At 34.6% G+C, this 19,502-nt stretch overlaps 1 protein-coding gene across 1 annotated transcript; it reads right to left on the bottom strand.

Annotated features, from left to right (window-relative positions):
• Positions 1 to 7,471: 7,471 nt before the first annotated feature.
• LOC146904539 (protein DOWNY MILDEW RESISTANCE 6-like) lies at positions 7,472 to 16,466 on the bottom strand. The gene is made up of 4 exons (XM_085722562.1): positions 16,045 to 16,466; positions 15,196 to 15,446; positions 9,052 to 9,373; positions 7,472 to 7,810 (listed from the first exon to the last, which is right to left on the bottom strand). Exons 1-4 carry the CDS (start codon positions 16,249 to 16,251, stop codon positions 7,577 to 7,579), a joined length of 1,014 nt encoding a protein of 337 aa, XP_085578688.1. The 5' UTR covers positions 16,252 to 16,466; the 3' UTR covers positions 7,472 to 7,576.
• Between the last annotated feature and the right edge of the window lie 3,036 nt (positions 16,467 to 19,502).

The following is a 19,502-nucleotide window of genomic DNA, read 5'->3' as shown; positions in this document are numbered from 1 at the left end:
ATGTCAAGAGTCAAGAGGCTACAATATATTTATTTAGTAAAATATTTCCCCCCAAAAAAAATATTTCTTTTATTTTTCGAAGGTATATTACTAATAACTATAATAATAATAATTTTCATTTTGTTGGTCAACAAAAAAACTATAATAAAATTTCCAAAGAAAAGAAAAACTGTAATAATAAATTTATTTGACCTATTGATTATTACATATTAAATACAATGTATTTTATATAGAAAAGTAAATACAATGTATTCGTTGTTTTGACTCAATGTATATAGAATGTATTAAACACTGATAAAAACAATTAGTATACTTTTTTAAAATGTTATCTTTCAAGTATTTTTAAATAATTGTATTTGAAAGTTCAAATTAATAACTATATTTTCATTCTCCGATAAAAAAAAAACAAAAAAACTATGTTTTCATTTTCTTAAACATTTTCTTTAAAGTTAGAGTACACTTAATATATGTAATAGCAATCAGTAGAGTATAAAATGGTCCTTATATTTTTTAAATAAAAATAAAAAAATTTATACTATTTTTTGAAGAAAAAAAATTAAAAAAAAATTATACTATTGAAAAGTGACTCCATATAGTAGAAACGAAATTAGTTAATAATTATTGCATATAATCACGACTTAATTAAATATAGAAGAGAGCTTTGTAATGATTGACTGATCGACTAAGTTTAGTGCCACTAATGTTTTTGGCACACAACAAAGGAACTTCAAACATCTTAATGTTTCTATTTAAGTCACAAGCTTGCGTTACCAAACTCGGCTAGTGTCACTAATGTTGACTTAGATTTCTTCTCTTCTTCAATTAGATATTATCTTGCATGTGCATACATCCAAGGTTTTATGGCAGAGATTCATAATTAATTATTTTTTTTGATCAAGACGATTCATAATTAACGAGTTTGCTTTTCTTGTCCTTTACTTTTTTCTTTTAATAAAAAAAGAGGTATGCCAACAAAAAAAAGCTAGAGAGACGATCAATTATATTTGATGTTTTCTTTTTCTTAACTCCCTTCGGATTACCAACACACGTTGGCTCAGTTGGTAAGGAACGGGTCACTTCCTTGCAGAAGGTTGTGTGTTTGATTCCCTCTGCCGATGTGAGGGCAGTGTTGGTGGGTGATCTGTAAGTACCTCTATAAGTGTCTTTTGGGCCCGGAGGCGTGTCCTGACCCTGGTGGTGACCGGAGCCGAACCCACCTAAACTTTATGTAACCAAAAAATACTCCCTTCAGATTCTTGGTGGGTGATCTGTAAGTACCTCTATAAGTGTCCTTTGGGCCCGGAGGCGTGTCCTGACCCTAGTGGTGACCGGAGCCGAACCCACCTAAACTTTATGTAACCAAAAAAACTCCCTTCGGATTCTAAAGAGAAATGGACTAAGTCAATAATTCTGGACCAAAAACAAAAAATTAAGGACAAATATAACACGGATTAACTTAATTAATTTTCATATGGTCGATAAATTTTCATTAAATCGTAAATCCTCAACGACAATCAAATACTAATTCCTCGAGATACACATATCACATGCATGCACGTATGCATATATTATATATTAGTAGAGAAATTGTAAAGCATGATTCCTCTCAAAAAAAAATTTTGTAAAGCATGATTAAAATTTAAGATGAAAAAATAAAATTAGTCTTTAAATTTGGCATCTCTATCTCTAACACTTTTAGCGATGGAATTTAAGACAAGTTTTTCAGTTTCTAAAATTCAGTCTCTATTTACTTCTTTTTTTTTTTTTTTTGAATAAATATCTATTTACTTTTTTCTTTGTTTTTTTGAAAGAAAATATCTACTTACACTTACTTTTAAAAAGTATATATTTGAGATGGAAAAACAAAAACCTAGGCAAACGAAAAATTTGAACCTGAAAAAATCCATATTCCTCGGAGGAATTGATGACGTTGTCATCATGATCATATGTCCTCCAAGATCAATCACATGAATTTTCTTAATAGTGGACAAAACAGCATTGCAAGTTCTTCTTTCTGGAAACTTTCTTTATACACTACAAGAAATTATCTAATTACTAGCTAACGAGAAAAATAATATTGGCGGGTTTGAGACCCTAAGTAATTTGGTGGAGAAAGCCTTAAAAAATTTCAGAATCTATTTGTAGACATTCTTGGCGAAAAAAGCCCTCAGAAATTTTGGAATCCACATAGATGAACATTACTAGCGGAAAAAACTCTCACTAATAATAAATCTTATTTTTTAGGGCTTTTTCTGCCCATTGGTGTGACGGAAACCAAATTCAAATTAGTAAGAGCTTCCCCCCTCAAGAACTTATTGAGGGTTTTTTCTATCGGTTATCGTAGATACTCCTTCAATCATTTAATTTTAATTAGGTTTTGATGATGTTTACGTTTTATGTTTTATGTTTAAATACCTTAATTGTGAAAGCACCATAATCAATCCACCACATTTCGATCTCAGATCCTCTACAGTAGTGTCTTATGTTTATAGGCATTAGTATTGTGTTTAGGAGTTTCTTTGGAGTCAAGTTTTTCTAAAATTATGCTTTTATGAGTGTTTGATTCTATTTAGAGTGTTATCAAACATTTCTGAATCGTATCATCCCTTGTATCGCGTTCCTTTGGTCATTTGATGATATTTGGTACAATTCAGAACGTTCCTTAAAGTTCTCTAAAAAAAAAAAATACCAATCCTTAAAGTTTTTGAATGTTGGAACAAAATTGGTTAGTACAACCTCTAAGGTTTTGATGATAACAAAATATTAAAGAACAATTGGATATGCTAATGTATATTCAAGTGTGCAGGACCATAGATTAAAATTTAACAAGGTTTGAACATGTATAAAAGCATCATAAGCACAAGAGAAGCTCAAAGACTATGGTAGAAGATCTGAAGAAAGGTCAATCAAAAGTCAACGTCTTGGATCAGAAGAAAGGATGCTACTCAGAAATTGAAGTTTATCATCAAACTCTGAAGATCCTCATTAGACTCTGAAGACTTCCAAACTCAGAAGTACAGAAGATTTTGAGGGACGCAGACTCCACGTCAGATTTGTCCTCTTCTGTAGTTATCTCTATCAAAGTTTGATAGTACAATTTGTCTTCTTCTGACTACGTGTAGAAATAAACAAATAACTTCTAAGACAAAGAGAATGAACAGATAATTTAAGTTTCTGCAAAGGAATTTCAAATGTATAATCAACAGAATTATCCATATAATGCAAAGGGCCAACATTCTTGATTTGAAGCTTCTCAACGACTCTTAATGCGTTGGCATTCTTCTCCAACATCTCTCAAATCCCTGCCTATATAAGGAGATGAAGACTTAAAAAAATATTACAAGGCTCTGCTTATTTTACTTTGTCATTACTTTGCCAAAATCAAATAGCGCATAAGAACACTTAAGATAATGGTACTTAAGTGTTAAGAGTCTATTCTGAATTGTATCGTTTACACCTCTGATTGTATAGCAAGTGTAATAACAAATCTTGTTTATTTGCAAACCTTTAGAAGTCTCTTGCTTGCACGCTTGAGCATTGGAAGTCTCTTGCTTGTGTGCTTGAGTATTTGGAAGTCTCTTGGAAATATCCTTGAGCAATTGTAATCTAGTGAGGTTATAGTGAAATCGCTTGGAAGTGCAAAAGGATTGAACTACTCCTAGTTTGTAGGAGGAACCAATATAAATTGATTTGTGTCCTATAAATACCACCCAATTTTAACCAATTAAAAAACACTTAGAAAAGTTTTTGAAAAAGCCAACACAATTCAACCCCCCATCTTTTTCTTGTGTTTTTCTCACCTTCAGTTGGTATCAAAGCACGGTATGTGCTCAACCACTTAATCGTGCCACAGTTAAAGATCCAAAGAGAAAAACATGCCTGCTCCTAAAAGTGAAACCTCGACTTCGGGAAGAAATAAAGCTTATGTTCTCTATGATTATAATTTATGACATGTCATCTTACGTTATTCTTATCATGTTTTTCAGTCTTTCTCAATAGGATTTTCATCCAGAATAGAGGAGTATTAGAGCAATTGCTTATGATTTCGGAACATTTGTATGTTTTCTATATTTGAGTCATGTAATTCTATTCTTCCCGAATCATAGCATTTTAGGGTGTTTTGATGTAATTCACAAAGAAATCATGAAAATCGGTAAAACAAGACATCTGAAGACTTGTGAATATTTGGGGAAGATCAAGAATGAATATTCAAGAGGCATCATAAGAAACTATCCAGAATGAAGATTCATGGTCGAAGCGCCTGACACCTAGTTTTGATCTCTGACATGTGCCTCGAGCATGCTAAAAACGGTCCAGACCTGATTTTTGCTACTTTTTAGTGGAAAAGCCCGTTTTTTTAGCTCAACTTCAGGTGGAAACTTTTCCTATAAATACCACTTCACTCATTCATAATTTCTCATTCAGAACAAAGAGGATCAAGAGGAAGGCAAGCACTAAAAGCTTCCATGGGAGGAATTTCTCTCCTCGCTCCGAGTCTTTAGGGTATGTTTATTTCTTTTGTAATTTGTCTTTAGTTACCATGTGTAACTAAACCTTTTTAGGCTGGGTTCTAAGATGAACCTCTATTTTAGTTGTTGGATATTTTATTTAATTTAAAGTCTTTATTCTGTTATTTTTCAAATGCTATTTAATTTTACTGTCGTGCGTAGGGGTGTTCAAAACCGAACCAATCCAATAGAGAAACCTCAAACCGAACTAATCCAAATTACTGAAACCGCAAAAAATATGTATTTGGTTCGGATGTATTCAGATCGTTTTCTTACTCAGCTGCATGGTTTGGTTCGGTTTGCGGATTATATTTTACCAACCTAACCAAACTGCAACATAAGAAAAACTCTAATTAAACATATGTCTCCTAGAACAATATTCATAGAAACTCGATGAAAACTTTTATAAAATGACATCTTTTTTCTCTTGTTAAGTTTCTTCTTTACTTTTTATTTCAAAAATATTTTTATGTGTAACTTTAACTTTTAGAGAATGATAAAATCTTAGTATTTGCATTTCTTAAAGAATAAAATTATTTTTTGCACACATTTTTAATTTGGTATATGTTGTTGGGAATATGGTTAGATGAAAATGAAATTTTAATGTTAAATGAAATTTAAAACACTGGTGGAAACATTTCTGGAAATATGTTGAGTTTTAACTTTTTTACTTGTTTTAATGTTGAAAACAAAATTGTATTGTCTCGATAAAAACCGCACAAACCAAACCAACCCAAACCGCATTGGTTTGGTTTGGTTTTGTTCGATTTTTTTTAAAAGTCAACTGAACTAAACCAAACTGCATGTTTTTCATCTTGCAGTTCAGATGATTTTTAGCCTTAAAACCAAACCAAACCGCACCGCCTACACCCCTAGTCTTGCGTAAGATTTGTCTCGTCAGAAGCATAACCCTGATACATAGGCACTTGGGGAGGTCACATACCTAATACTGGTGTATACCTGTCTTAATCAAGAAGTAACTAATTAGTAATTAGGGAAACAGGAACCCTTAAGACAACTGTACTTAGGAAGGTGACGTACCAAATATTGGTGCAAACCTGCTCAAATCAGGAAGTATCTAATCTAATCAGGGAAACAGGTGATTTCATGACTTAAATCAGCCCAATAACTTCATTCTTTTCGAACGTTGGTAAGGTAGATGCTGATAGGGCTTCCCATTTGTAGAACTACCGAAAGGGAGTGTGTTATGTCCTTCTAAGATTCAATATGTGATGGAACATTTAGGATACTTTGAATTTGGGAACCCTATCATCCGTAATTGTTTCAAATACCTCTGAGAAAGTAAGAACGTACACGTAAGTGTATCTCTCTATAGAACTAACAACCATAAACACTGAAACTCGTAGGCACTCTAGTGTAATGGTTGTAACTGACAGCTGGAGCGGAATGAACCCGTATTTCTGAGAGAGTAAGACCCCCCACGTACCTACGTATGTGATCAGTAAGTGCAACTTGACAGTTGATAGGTAGTAAAACCTCATGAACTCATCACTTGAATATGAAACGTTAAAAGTTGAATAAGACTTGATTGTTACGTAATTCCAACAATTAAATAGAGGGGATTTGAAGAATCCTAACCGTCGCTAACGTTCGCTTTGTTGCAAACAGATTAAATTGCAAAACTCTAAACCCTTATTTATTCTCAAAATAAGTAACGTGAATTGTTTGGTTGGAACGACAACTCTTGTGGATATGATACTCTACTTACACTTTATTACTTGGTAAATAATTTGGTACACTTTTCTAAATCCGACCATCAATATCACTTCCACCATTGATAAAAATAGTTATTCAGTAAGACCTCCATCCTTTAATGGAGATGCTGCCCAGTTTTCATGGTGGAAGAACAATATGTACAATCACATCATAGGCGTTGATGATGAACTGTGGAACATCATTAAAGATGGTGTCAGTTTTGAGGTTGATACAGAAGGAATGGTGATAGACAGAAAGTGTCTGACTGCCACTCAAAGGAAGATATACAAAAAGCATCATAGAGTAAGAGGGATTCTGGTGGATGCTTTATCTCACTTAGAATATATCAAGATATTGCTTGTGCAAAAAAAAGAATATATCAAGATATTGGATATATCTACTGCAAAATCCATCTTTGAATCTCTTTGCTCTACCTATGAAGGAAAACAACATGTCAAAAAGGCTAATGCTAACCAATTCGTTCACCAGTATGAGCTGTTCAGAATGAAGGAGATGAAGATATTGAAACCATATATTCAAGGTTTCAGACTATTGTGTCCGACCTTCAAGTTACGAACAAAAGCTATGTTGTACCTGACCATATCAAGAACATTCTTAGGAGTCTTCCTGCTAGGTTCAGACCCAATGTTACAACCATTCAGGAGGCAAAGGACCTGAACAAGCTGAGCTTGGAGAATCTGATAAGCTCTCTCAAAAGTCATGAGATTGAGCTTGGTGGAGATGAACCAGTCAAGAAGTCGAAGTCCATTGCCTTGACCTCTAAGGGAAAATCAGCCAAAGTTGTTCAGTCTGCTGAGTCAGAAGAGGAGACTCCAGGTGGAGAATCTGATAATGATTCAGATCTTGAGAAGATGGCTTATTTAACCCAAGAGGTTCCACTACTTGACCAAGAAAAAGAGGTTTCTAGGTAGAAGTAATGGTTCTAAAGGATATAGTTTCAGAAACAAGAAAGAAGAGCAGAACGAATGCTTAAACTGCAAGAAACTTGGTCACTTCATAGTTGACTGCCCATAGTTACTGAAGGGCAAGTCAAAGAAAGAAAGTTTCAAGAAGGAGAGCTACAAAAGCAAGCTAAAAAGTTTTTTAATAAAAAGGACATTTTTAATTTTAATAAAATTATTAAATTATGTTCTTAATTTATATTTTATATATTATTAAATTATTTTTTTAAAACTCAAATTACATGTACATTCTCGATAAACTCAGCATAAGACCTTGATAAACTCAAATTACAACAAAAATTATTCATAAACTTGAATATGCCTCCAACTTATTTATGATTACATGTTCATTCTTCATATACAAGTAATAAAAGGAGTGTGCATTAATTTTTATAAAAGGAGTTCAGTTTCAAAGTTAGGACCCTTGCTGTATAAATTCTTCAGCATTTCTCCAAATTCCATAGATGAGTATATGGGTTGTGAAGTTGAACTTAAAAGAGGCTTGGCAGGTCCTATAATTGCTTCTTTTCTTGGATAAATGAAATAGGCTGTAGTGTATCTATCAGTGCTTGAATTGGTTATAACTCGATGTTCAGCACCTTTGAGCCTTCCATTGGTAATTACCTATATCAATCATTCAATCGTAAGAAGTTGAAATTTTTTTCATACAAAACATTTATCATAATGAAGGTTAACTATAAGTTAACAAAATAAAGTTCTTTTCTATACCTCAAGAGCAAATTTATTTACAATTGTGATGCTAAACTTTTTACAATTTTGTTTTTCTCATAAAAATCTTACATCAAATTTTCATGGGTTTTTCACATTATTAATTAAAATATATAGGAAAATTATGATAGCAAATTATTTATTGAAAATTATTTTTTACATTAATGTGTAAGTGCTAATTTGTGTAAATGTGAACAAATGTAAGTGTAAACTTTTTTTTTTTAGTAAGCTTAAGTATAAACTTGTAAAATTATGATTTTTGTAAATTTTTTGATATTGTGAACTTCTGCATTTGTGAATCTGTGAAAGTGTGAACTTGTGAAAATTTAAATTATAGCCTTGTGTCCATGATGATCCTATTAGGGGTTAATGGCCCAATGCATATGTGAGGGTTTAATAGCACAATGTTTTTGTAAAGATCGTATGACCTAGTGTATTCTACATATCATGATAATAGGTAGGTAGGGTTTAATAACCCATTGTTGAAGTAGTACAATATTATGACCTAATAGTCGAGGAAAATACTACATAGACTTAGGAAAGGATACCAAACATCCTTGGCTTCTCAAGGAAGAATATCCTAAGTGACTTACATATAATTCTTCAATGTTGGGAGCTACCATGCAACTTTTCTTTACACTGACTAAACACTTACATGAGTCTCTAGATATGCCAAGTGGTTTTATGAGAACTTATCAAAATGCATGTCTTATTTATCCACCGAAGTATTTTAGAGTTAGTTTGGTACCACAGATGATTAGAAGTGATAAACAAGTGAGCATGACATTGCATATTGTGTTGCATAGATTATGTGTTGATGATTTCACATATATGTGAATTCTTTCAATATAATTGCACTTCTTAGAGAAAATTTAGATTGAGTTAGATAAATTATATGGGTTCAACTTCATTAAATAAACTCAATTGATGTCAAATAAAACATTTCATAACTGATAAGTTATGCAAAATAAAATTAAAAAAATCAAATTAGTAAAAAAAAATATAGAAGAAAAATATGAAATTAATCTCTAATTCTCTCAATAATTTTTATCGTGAGATAATTAGTTAGAAATTTTATTCTTACTCTCTCTTATTTCTCTTACTAATTTTTTTTTTTTCTAGAAGTAAATACGTACCTGAAGCATAAACCCCATGTTAATTACAAAGGCATTAGGAATTGGCTCAATAGGAATCCAAGCACCATCTTTCAATATTTGAAGTGCAGTGATCTCTGGTTGTTGGAAAAGGATCGTTAGAATGTTTGGATCTTTGTGTTGTGGTGCTCCCAATGTTAAACTTGGTTCTGGACAAGGAGGGTAGTGATGAGATATCACTACTGGATTATCACTTAGCTCTCCAGAGAAGTAATTTTGATTGAGTTCCAATCCCTCAGAAATTAGATCTAAAATCCTCAGTGCCAATGCTCTTAGTTCTTGTGTATATTTTCCAACAATTTCACTAAAAAATGAAAATAATAATAATAATAATAATAATAATAATAATAATAATAATAATAATAATAATAATAATGTTAATTAAATTATAAAATTTATGCTTAATTACAATTTTGATCACCTTATTTTCACCACCACTCACAAAATTGGTCTCCGTATTTTAAAATCAACAAGCCTTTTGTTATGAAGGGTAGTTTGGGAAAAGCTGGCAAAAAGGGTGACTCAGCAAATAGGATCCCAACTAACTTGGAGGGAGTGAGAAAAGGGTGCAGAAAACGTGTAGCTAACAGAAGGTTAGAGGACTATATAACAAACATGTGAGCTGCGTGGAAGGGAGGCAATTAGTGATATCTTATTCATACTCTCTCTCTGGAAATTCTCTCTGCTTCTCTCTGAATCTTTCTGTTATTTCATCATTCCCATTGTACTTGGTCCATTAGAGACCTTACTTTTGCTTCAGTAATCAAAAAAACATTCTCCTGCAATTTCTTACACGTTACAATTGGTGCTTTCATTGAATCCATGGCAGACCAAGAAGCACGCATCAAAGAGCTCCAAAAAGACATTCAACGAAACGCAGAAGCAATTGATAAGATTCAATCGGTGATGCAAACTCAATTCCGACAAGCCGAATCCACTAACGCAAAGCGTTTCAACCTCCTTCATGAAGCTCTTGATGCAATTCTCCTCAAACAAAACTCTTCGTCGGAATCTTCCCATGGAATGGCGAACTCGAGTAAACAACCATTTCAGGTACGAACAGTGAAACTTGATTTTCCTAGGTTTGATGGAAAAAATGTGCTAGATTGGATTTTCAAAGCAGAGCAATTCTTTGAATACCACAACACACCAGATACGGATCGACTAGTGATTTCGTCGGTTCACTTGGATCACGATGTGGTTCCGTGGTACGAGATGTGTCAACGAGCTCACCCGTTTCGTTCATGGCAAGAGTTCACAAGGGCATTTGAAATGGATTTCGGTCCATCTGCTTATGAGTGTCCCAGAGCAGCTCTCTTCAAGCTGACTCAAACCGGTTCGGTAGGCGATTATCATCGCGAGTTCAACAAGCTCGCCAATCGCGTTTATGGCGTAAGCACTGAAGCTTTCCTGGATTGTTTTATCAGTGGGTTACAAATTGAAATTCGCAGGGATGTACTTGCGTTGTCTCCTTCCAATTTACCCAAGGCGATTGCTCTAGCAAAATTGTTCGAAGAAAAATACTCAGCCCAGACTAAACCCAAACCTATCACAAGCCCATACAGAGGCCCAAATCCGCCAAATAACTATCCAACAAAAAACTACCCAAACACAAACAAAGCCGACCCAAACCCGATTCAGAACCAACAGAGAACCCAATTACCACCGCTTCTTCCCATCCCCAATCAAAAACCCATGGCTATCAAGAACATCTCACCGGCCGAAATGCAGATCCGGCGTGACAAAGGGTTATGTTATTTTTGCGATGAAAAGTTCTCCCATACCCACCGTTGCCCTAACCGTCGCCTAATGATGTTACAACTAACGGAAGAAGAGGAAGAGACGCTAGATTCGGATCCACCAGAAACGAAGGAAGAAGATATTGAGGGGGACACCACTCAACACCACCTATCGTTGAATGTGATGAAAGGAAACATTGGTAAGGGTATAATCAGATTCACAGGGACTATTGGCAATATCGAGGTGCAAGTTTTGGTGGATGGTGGAAGTTCTGATACGTATCTACAACCACGCATCGCTCAGTTTCTTAAGGTGCCAATTGAACCTACCCCGAGCTATCAAGTCCTTGTGGGGAACAGTGAGAACATGATAGTAGAAGGAATGGTGAAAAATCTACACCTTCAGGTACAAGGTCATGAGTTAGTAGTTCCAGCGTATTTGTTACCGGTGGTCGGAGCGGATTTGATTTTGGGATCGTCTTGGTTAGCCACACTAGGACCTCACATTGCAGATTATGCAGCACTATCACTTAAATTCTATCAGGATGGTAAATTGATTACACTGCAAGGGGAAAAACAAGTTAGGCCGCAACAATCACAGCTACATCAATTACGACGAATGCAACACACCAACGCCATTGCTGAGTGCTTCACAATCCAAATGGTTGCTCAAGAGCGCCTTCAAGATATTCTTTCAGAATTACCATCTGACATTGAACCAGAGTTAGCAATTTTATTGCACACTTATCAGAAGGTTTTTCACACTCCAGCAAGTCTTCCTCCACCAAGAAGCCATGACCATGAGATTCCATTGCAACAGGGTACCACACCAGTTAAGGTCAAACCGTATAGATACCCACATAGCCAAAAGGAGCAGATTGAGAAGATGGTTCATGAGATGCTGGAACAAGGAATTACTCCCTCCGGTCCTATTTATAAGAAAAAGTTGACTTTTTAGATACATTGAGTAATTGATGCATCTTGTCTAGAATATAGACCAAATACATCATTTATGCAATGAATCAAAAAAGTTAAATGTTTCTTATAAATAGGACCGGAGGAAGTATCAAACCTAGCAACAGTCCATTTTCTTCTCCCATCATTTTGGTGAAAAAGAAAGATGGCAACTGGCGTTTTTGTACTGATTACAGGGCCTTAAACAACGTAACTGTCAAGGACAGCTTTCCAATGCCTACGGTAGATGAATTACTTGATGAACTCCATGGAACACAATACTTCTCAAAGCTAGACCTGCGTTCAGGATACCATCAAATATTAATCAAACCAGAGGACCGATACAAAACAGCTTTCAGAACTCATCATGGTCATTACGAATGGTTAGTTATGCCTTTTGGCCTCACAAATGCTCCTGCAACATTTCAGTCCCTTATGAATAATATTTTCCATGCTGCATTGAGGAAATTTGTACTGGTATTTTTTGATGATATTCTGATCTATAGTCGTACATGGCACGAGCATTTGAAACATTTAGAATGGGTTTTGCAAGTACTGGAACAACATGAATTATTTGCTAAACTGTCCAAATGTTCCTTTGGTCAAAAAGAGGTGGATTACTTAGGTCATATAGTATCTGGCAGTGGGGTGTACATGCATGCTGAAAAAATTAAAGATGTGTTAGCATGGCCTACCCCCACCAATGTGAAACAATTGAGGGGATTTCTGGGCTTAACAGGATACTACAGGCGCTTTATCAAGTCATATGCCCAGATAGCTGGACCACTTACCAATCTATTAAAAAAAGAAGCAATTGGGTGGAATCAGGAAGCACAAAAGGCATTTCAGAGTCTCAAACAAGCTATAACATCTGCACCTGTGTTAAGCTTGCCTGATTTTTCCAAGCCTTTTACATTAGAAACGGATGCATCTGGAACAGGTGTGGGGGCAGTCTTGGGACAGCAAGGGCACCCAATTGCTTATTTTTCAAAGAAATTATCCCCAAGGAGGCAGAAGCAATCAGCATACATCAGGGAGCTACTAGCAATAACTGAAGCCTTAGCAAAATTTAGACATTACTTGCTAGGACATAAATTTATCATCAAGACTGATAAAAAAAAGCTTGAAGAGTTTACTGGACCAGTCACTGCAAACTCCAGAGCAACAGGCTTGGTTGCACAAGTTTATTGGATTTGATTTTCAGATTGAATATAAGCCAGGCAAGGACAACATTCCAGCTGATGCACTGTCCAGAATGTACTTGTTGGCATGGTCTGAACCCAAAAATCAATTTATACAAGATCTCCAAGTAGCCCTACAAGGGGATGCTAATATTCAACACATTATGAGAGCTTGTTCAGAGCAAGAGGAGGCTTATCAGCTTTATACAGTGAGAGATGGTCTTTTACTATGGAAAGATAAACTGGTGATTCCCAATGATAGCAAATTGATCAACAAAATCTTAACAGAATTCCACACATCTCATATTGGAGGTCATGCAGGAATTAATAGAACTGTGGCTAGAATTCAAGCTCAATTTCATTGGAAAAAGACGAGAGATGATATTACGAAGTTTGTGCAGCACTGTAGCATCTGTCAGCAAGCTAAAGCAATCAACATGTCTCCGGCTGGCTTGTTACAGCCTCTTCCAATACCAAATCAGGTATGGGAAGACATTGCTATGGACTTTATAATCGGTCTACCTATGTCTTTTGGATTTACTGTAATTATGGTAGTTATTGATAGATTAACTAAGTATAGTCATTTTGTGGCTCTAAAAACTGACTATACTAGTAAGTCTGTAGCTGAAGCATTCATGAATAACATAGCCAAACTACATGGAATTCCCAAGTCAATTGTTTCTGACAGGGACAAGGTTTTTACAAGTGGATTCTGGCAGAATTTAATCAAACTACAGGGCACATCTCTAGCTATGAGCACTGCTTATCACCCACAAACTGATGGGTAGTCTGAGGCACTGAATAAATGCTTAGAAATGTATCTAAGGTGTTTTACATTCCAGAACCCCAAAGGCTGATATAAGATTTTGCCTATGGCTGAATTGTGGTACAACACTGCTTTTCACAATAGTGCAGGGATGACACCTTTTAAGGCTGTTTATGGGAGAGAAGCTCCAACTATGATTAGATATTGTGCTCAGGCATCAGACCCCCCCCCCCCCCCCCCTCTGTCAAAGAACAGCTGCTGCAAAGGGATGCTATTATAGATCAGCTCAAGAAAAATTTAATGAGAGCGCAACAAGCAATGAAGTTGCAAGCAGACAAGAAAAGAAAAGAGATAGAGTTCAAAATAGGAGATAAGGTGTTGGTGAAACTGCAGCCATACAGACAACATTCTGCAGCCCTAAGAAAGAACCAAAAACTTTCTATGAGATACTTTGGTCCATTTGAGGTAATTGCTAAAATAGGGACAGTGGCCTATAAACTGGAGTTACCCCCATCAGCAAAGATGCATCCAGTATTTCATGTGGCTCAACTCAAAGAATTCAAGGGCACAAATGATGAACCTTACCTGCCCCTACCACTCACAACTTCTGATATGGGACCAACTTTCCAGTCGACAGAAGTTCTTGACAGCAGAATGGTCATACAAGGCAAGTCATCAATTCCTCAGGTGCTGATTAAATGGGGAAGTGAGACCACTGCAGAAGCAAAATGGGAAGACTACACTGAGATTAAGAACACCTACCCGGAGCTAAACCTTGAGGACAAGGTTATTTTTAAAGGGGGAGGCATTGTTATGAAGGGTGGTTTGGGAAAAGCTGGCAAAAAGGGTGACTCAGCAAATAGGATCCCAACTAACTTGGAGGGAGTGAGAAAAGGGTGCAGAAAACGTGTAGCTAACAGAAGGTTAGAGGACTATATAACAAACATGTGAGCTGCGTGGAAGGGAGGCAATTAGTGATATCTTATTCATACTCTCTCTCTCTCTCTGGAAATTCTCTCTGCTTCTCTCTCAATCTTTCTGTATCTTTCTGTTATTTCATCATTCCCATTGTACTTGGTCCATTAGAGACCTTACTTTTGCTTCAGTAATCAAAAAAACATTCTCCTGCAATTTCTTACACGTTACACCTTTCTCATATTTTATAGATTTTTTAACTTAAAAAGTGATACATCATATTTAAATTAAAATTTTTAGAAGGTTTTCTAGTAATTTCATGGTTGTTGATGATTCCACATCATCATTTATTAGTAAAAAAAAATATGAGGAAGGGACCAAAGCCGAGTGATTTTGAAATGGGAAGACCAATTTCGCAACATTAATTACACTTCTTAATTGTGTCAAAGTCAAAACGTCCTATAATTTGAGATGCCGGAAGTATATATAGATATACTTATAAAAATGATTACAAAAATTTTAGGAGAAACTAATTAAAAATTTAAAAAATGTGAAAAACTAGAGAATTTACCGGTATCCCTCTGGTTTCTCAGGCCAATACTCAGTGAATTCTCCTGAAGGTGGACAAGGGTGTTCCAATGAATCCTTCCAATACTTAGCCACATCATTAACGTTCCCCCCACAACTTGTATAGAGTTTGCATCTTCCATTTGGGTCTTTAGAACTTTCCCTTACTTTTTCATTGGCAGGCATGGCATGAAACTCTTTGAAAATCCTTAATGTATCATCCATTAATTCCTTAGCAACACCATGGTTCACAACCTACCATCAAATTAAGTACATATACAACAAAATTAACCTAATTAATTAATTTGCATGATCATTCAATCAAATTATGATCATCAACTCATTTATGTATCCTCAACCAGCAGTCAAATATTAATCCCTCAATATACACATATACTATCTTCGATCACATTTATAAGCAAAAACCAACTTTTTAAGATCATTGATTAAATAATGTATCTAGTCTATATAAATATCAGATACGTTATTTATTCAATAGACATAAAAAGTTGTTTTTTCCTTATAAATATAACCAGAGTGAGTAAAGCTATAGCATATGTAAGCGTAAATAAGGACAGAAAAAAATAAAGAGCAATGCTATATGTCTAAAAAAATAACATCAAAAATTCTTTAAGAATAAAGAGCAGCCAATCACAATGCACTATTTGACGATAGCATTTTCCAAAAATAAAATTGATCCTTAAATTGGTCGTCTCTAACATTTAACGATGGAATTAGAAACTAATTTTGTTTTTCTCCATCTCTATTATTCCGTCTTCATTTCAACTTTTTTCTACTTGCATGCGTAGTTGAGAAGTAAAAACAAAAACAAAGGCAAGTGTAAAATTTGAACCTGAAAAAATCCATATTCCTCGGAGGCTTTGATGATGTTTCTTATGATGTCATCACGATCATGTCCTCCAAGATCAATCACTGGAATTTTCTGGTTAGTGGACAAAACATGTAGAGTATTGCAAGGTCTACTTTCTGGTGGTTGCACATAAGATTGTGGCACCGAAGTGTGAAGATTGTACCAGCTAGACACAAGCTTGCGATCCATACTCTTAATCCTTAATTAGTGTACCTTGGGAGCTTGAGTAGCATGCACATTGATTGTGAAATGTTGAGAACACTGATCCAAACCCAAGACTGTGATAAGCAAAGCCGCATTTAATTTATAACAAGACAAATGTCTATGGTGCATGTTATACAAAAGTTGCATTTTCCATGTAATACAAAGTGGCAGAGTGGATAGTTGCATGCATTGACAAGTTGCAAGATGCATGAGACACAAGTGACACTGCATATTTGGTGTTTTGCATGGAAGACAAGTGGCTTGTTGCATGTAAGGAACTATGGTTTACCTCTCCTAAAAATAGTAATTTCATTTGCACCATTTCAACCATCCCATCAAGTAGTAACACAACAACAACAATTAGAATCTCTTGAGAGTGAGAAATATAAAGAGGAAATATAGTTCCTCATGTAAGGTTTCTCTTATAGTGTAAATATTCTCCTATTTCAAGAGATAGGGTAATTTGTTTCTCCTTGTATTTAGAGAGTTGTTATAATTTCTCCCACTTAGTAAATGTTATGTACTCTTGCACCGTCGTTTTTTCCCCTTATTTGTTGAGGGGTTTCCACGTAAATATTGTGTATTTAGTTCCTCTTTTTCTCATATTTTATTTTGTTCCTCTTTTTCTCATCTTTTATTTTAGTTGTGTGATAATATTTTGTTATTATTGTATCCAACAGTTTACACATTCTTGTGTGTTAAGTGTTCAACTTCTTCTCATCTCTTATTTTAGTGTGTTAAGTGTTCAACTTCTTCTCATCTCTTATTTTAGCATTGTGTTAATATTTCGTTACTTTGAGCTTCCACATTTATTCTCAATATTTTTTTCTTTTTTACAATTTAATTTTTTATTTGGAATAAAACCTCAACGAACTGCATGATATTTTATTTGGCATAAATATTTCAACAAACTATAAATATTATTTTGATCTCATCCCTTAAATATTTCTTTTAGTAATTTTTTTGGTAGAGTTTTTTTTTTTAAACAGTTTTTGGTAGAGTCGTTTTTTATTTTTTTTAGTTACTATTTTTCAAATTTGATTTTTTTTATTGCGATAAATTTAAGATTTATATTGTTTAACTCAATTATTTTTTCTTCTATATTTTAACGCTGAGTTTTTTTATTTGACACTAGCGTTCAGAAGGGTACGTTTGTTCGCTCTATTCATTAGGCTAACACGTATAAATTACGAAAAATATATTTTTATGAAATTTTGATTTTTGATTAAAACTATAGGTATATATGTTTGTGACTTTCAAATTATAACAAACAATGTTTATCTTTTTCAATGACACCAAGAAAATAGCAAATCTAATATAAATTTTAAGAAAAATTGTATTCACCTCCCCTAAGGTATATTAAAATGGCACTTACATCCCCTCTAGTTTCAAAATATACATTAACCTCCCTTAAGTTCTCATCAAATAGATAAACACTTCTCTTCTCCTTTAACAATGTTTATTACACTGTTAACTTTTTGTTTTTTGCTCAATAAAAAAATCACGCACTTGCATATACATAATTTACCATATTCTAGTTACCATGCTCTCTGCAAGGCATCATCACACACTCATCTTTTGCTACCACAAACTAGTCTCTTCCTCCATTTCTCGATACTCTCTGGCCAATTTCATTCGCAAGTTCTGGTCTTCGTATCATTTAGTGATATGCTCTCATATTAATAGATCAGGCAATGCATATTTTTCCTAAGATTTACGGTTCTTTTCCTTCTACAATTTGGATGCTAGCTGGGGTATAATAAAGAATCAAGATACCTGTAATTAATTGTAACTCAAGTTAAAATGAAAACAGTAGAAAGATGATTGATTAGTGATTGGGGTGATGGTTCACGTGCATCAAATATTTGCTATATGATATACATTAACCTTCCTTCCAAGCATGTTTTTTCACAGTTATAGCATACATATATAATTTGTTTGAACAACTAATAACATAAACCAATTAATAGGTTTTCAAAAGTATAGATACAAGAGCAATGATAACAACTACATGTACTGCAACGAGAGCAACATGTACAAGACAACAGAGAGAACGATGTTGCAAAAACGGACAAAGACAATGATAGCGAGAATGCATGTCAGCGAGTACAATGATGGGTGTCAACTGTCAAGAGAAGACAATAAGAAATAGCGACGGCTAGTGAAGGTGAAGATGAGTTAGGAAGGCGTTGAATAACCATAAAGAACAGAGAGATGAAAGGTTTCTATTGAGAGGATCGGACGTGGTTTCTCGTGGAGATCTGGGGCATGCATATGGCTTGGAGATAGGAGATCGCATAACTATAAGTGGATAGTGACTCAAACGTTTATTCGACATAATTGGTAACAGAGAATTGTAACATTAACGAGAATGTTCCTATATTGTTTTGGCGTATATGTGACCTAACAAATATGAATTAGCAAGTTCAAATCAACCATACATGACGTAAAGGAAACATATCGACAATTAATTACAGGGGCGGACCTGAACAAGTCCTGGTGTGTTAAGTGCCACACCAGCCCAAGCTAATTTTTTTCATATTTTTTTTTTCATATATGAAAACAATGAACTGAAACAATAAACTAAAAGTAAATCCCTCAATCACAAGCGGAGTACCAGTGGAAAAGAAGAAGGAAAGTGTTGAAGTACCATAGTTAAGAAGAAAGAAGCAGAAAAGAAAAGTAGTACAACGACTTTGTTAATGTGACTATGTGAGTATCAAATATTTAGGGTTACGTGTGTTTTGTTGTTATGGACTTGGGCCTCATATTTGCATATGTTATTCAAAATTACTCTTCTCATTTTTAAAATTGCTCATTTACACTCGAAATTTACCCTAATAACCCAAATGTAAGTTAACTGTCGCTTGCTACGAACGGAAGTTAACTCACGCTTGGTACCTATGTGTACGTTTTAATTATTTATTTGACAAAAAATTGTGCCTCATCGATATTGTGAGTCTAGATCCGCCCCTGATTGGCTAACTAATTTTAGTATATATATGGATTCAGTTGACATTTTGACTTACATGTTATTGAGACATCTCCTAAAGAGCTTCAAAATCTCATGTTTGATGATATTTTTGGCGCTTGCATTCTTATGAATATTCGTTAAATTGATTTTTTTTTTATTGGGCTCCATTCTATTTTTTTTTTGGGCTCCATTCTATTTTTTTTTTACCAATAAAATGAAAGAATGAAAGGAGTTTTGAGAAGTTAATGTGTTAGCAATAAGT

Source organism: Medicago sativa, chromosome 7 (assembly GCF_051527215.1).
Source record: "Medicago sativa cultivar Bolivia chromosome 7, Bolivia_mono, whole genome shotgun sequence".
NCBI classification, from domain to species: domain Eukaryota; kingdom Viridiplantae; phylum Streptophyta; class Magnoliopsida; order Fabales; family Fabaceae; genus Medicago; species Medicago sativa.
This window is presented reverse-complemented; position numbering and strand designations above follow the sequence as displayed.

Bases quoted from the DNA above. Each gene is read 5' to 3' on its own strand.
- LOC146904539 (XM_085722562.1), bottom strand. From the start codon at position 16,251: ATGGATCGCAAGCTTGTGTCTAGCTGGTACAATCTTCACACTTCGGTG. The intron at 15,447-16,044 runs GTTCAAATTTTA...ATTTGATGGTAG, and splicing joins AGGAATATGGATTTTTTCAG to GTTGTGAACCATGGTGTTGC. The intron at 9,374-15,195 runs GTAAATTCTCTA...TTCATTTTTTAG, and splicing joins GAGAAACCAGAGGGATACCG to TGAAATTGTTGGAAAATATA.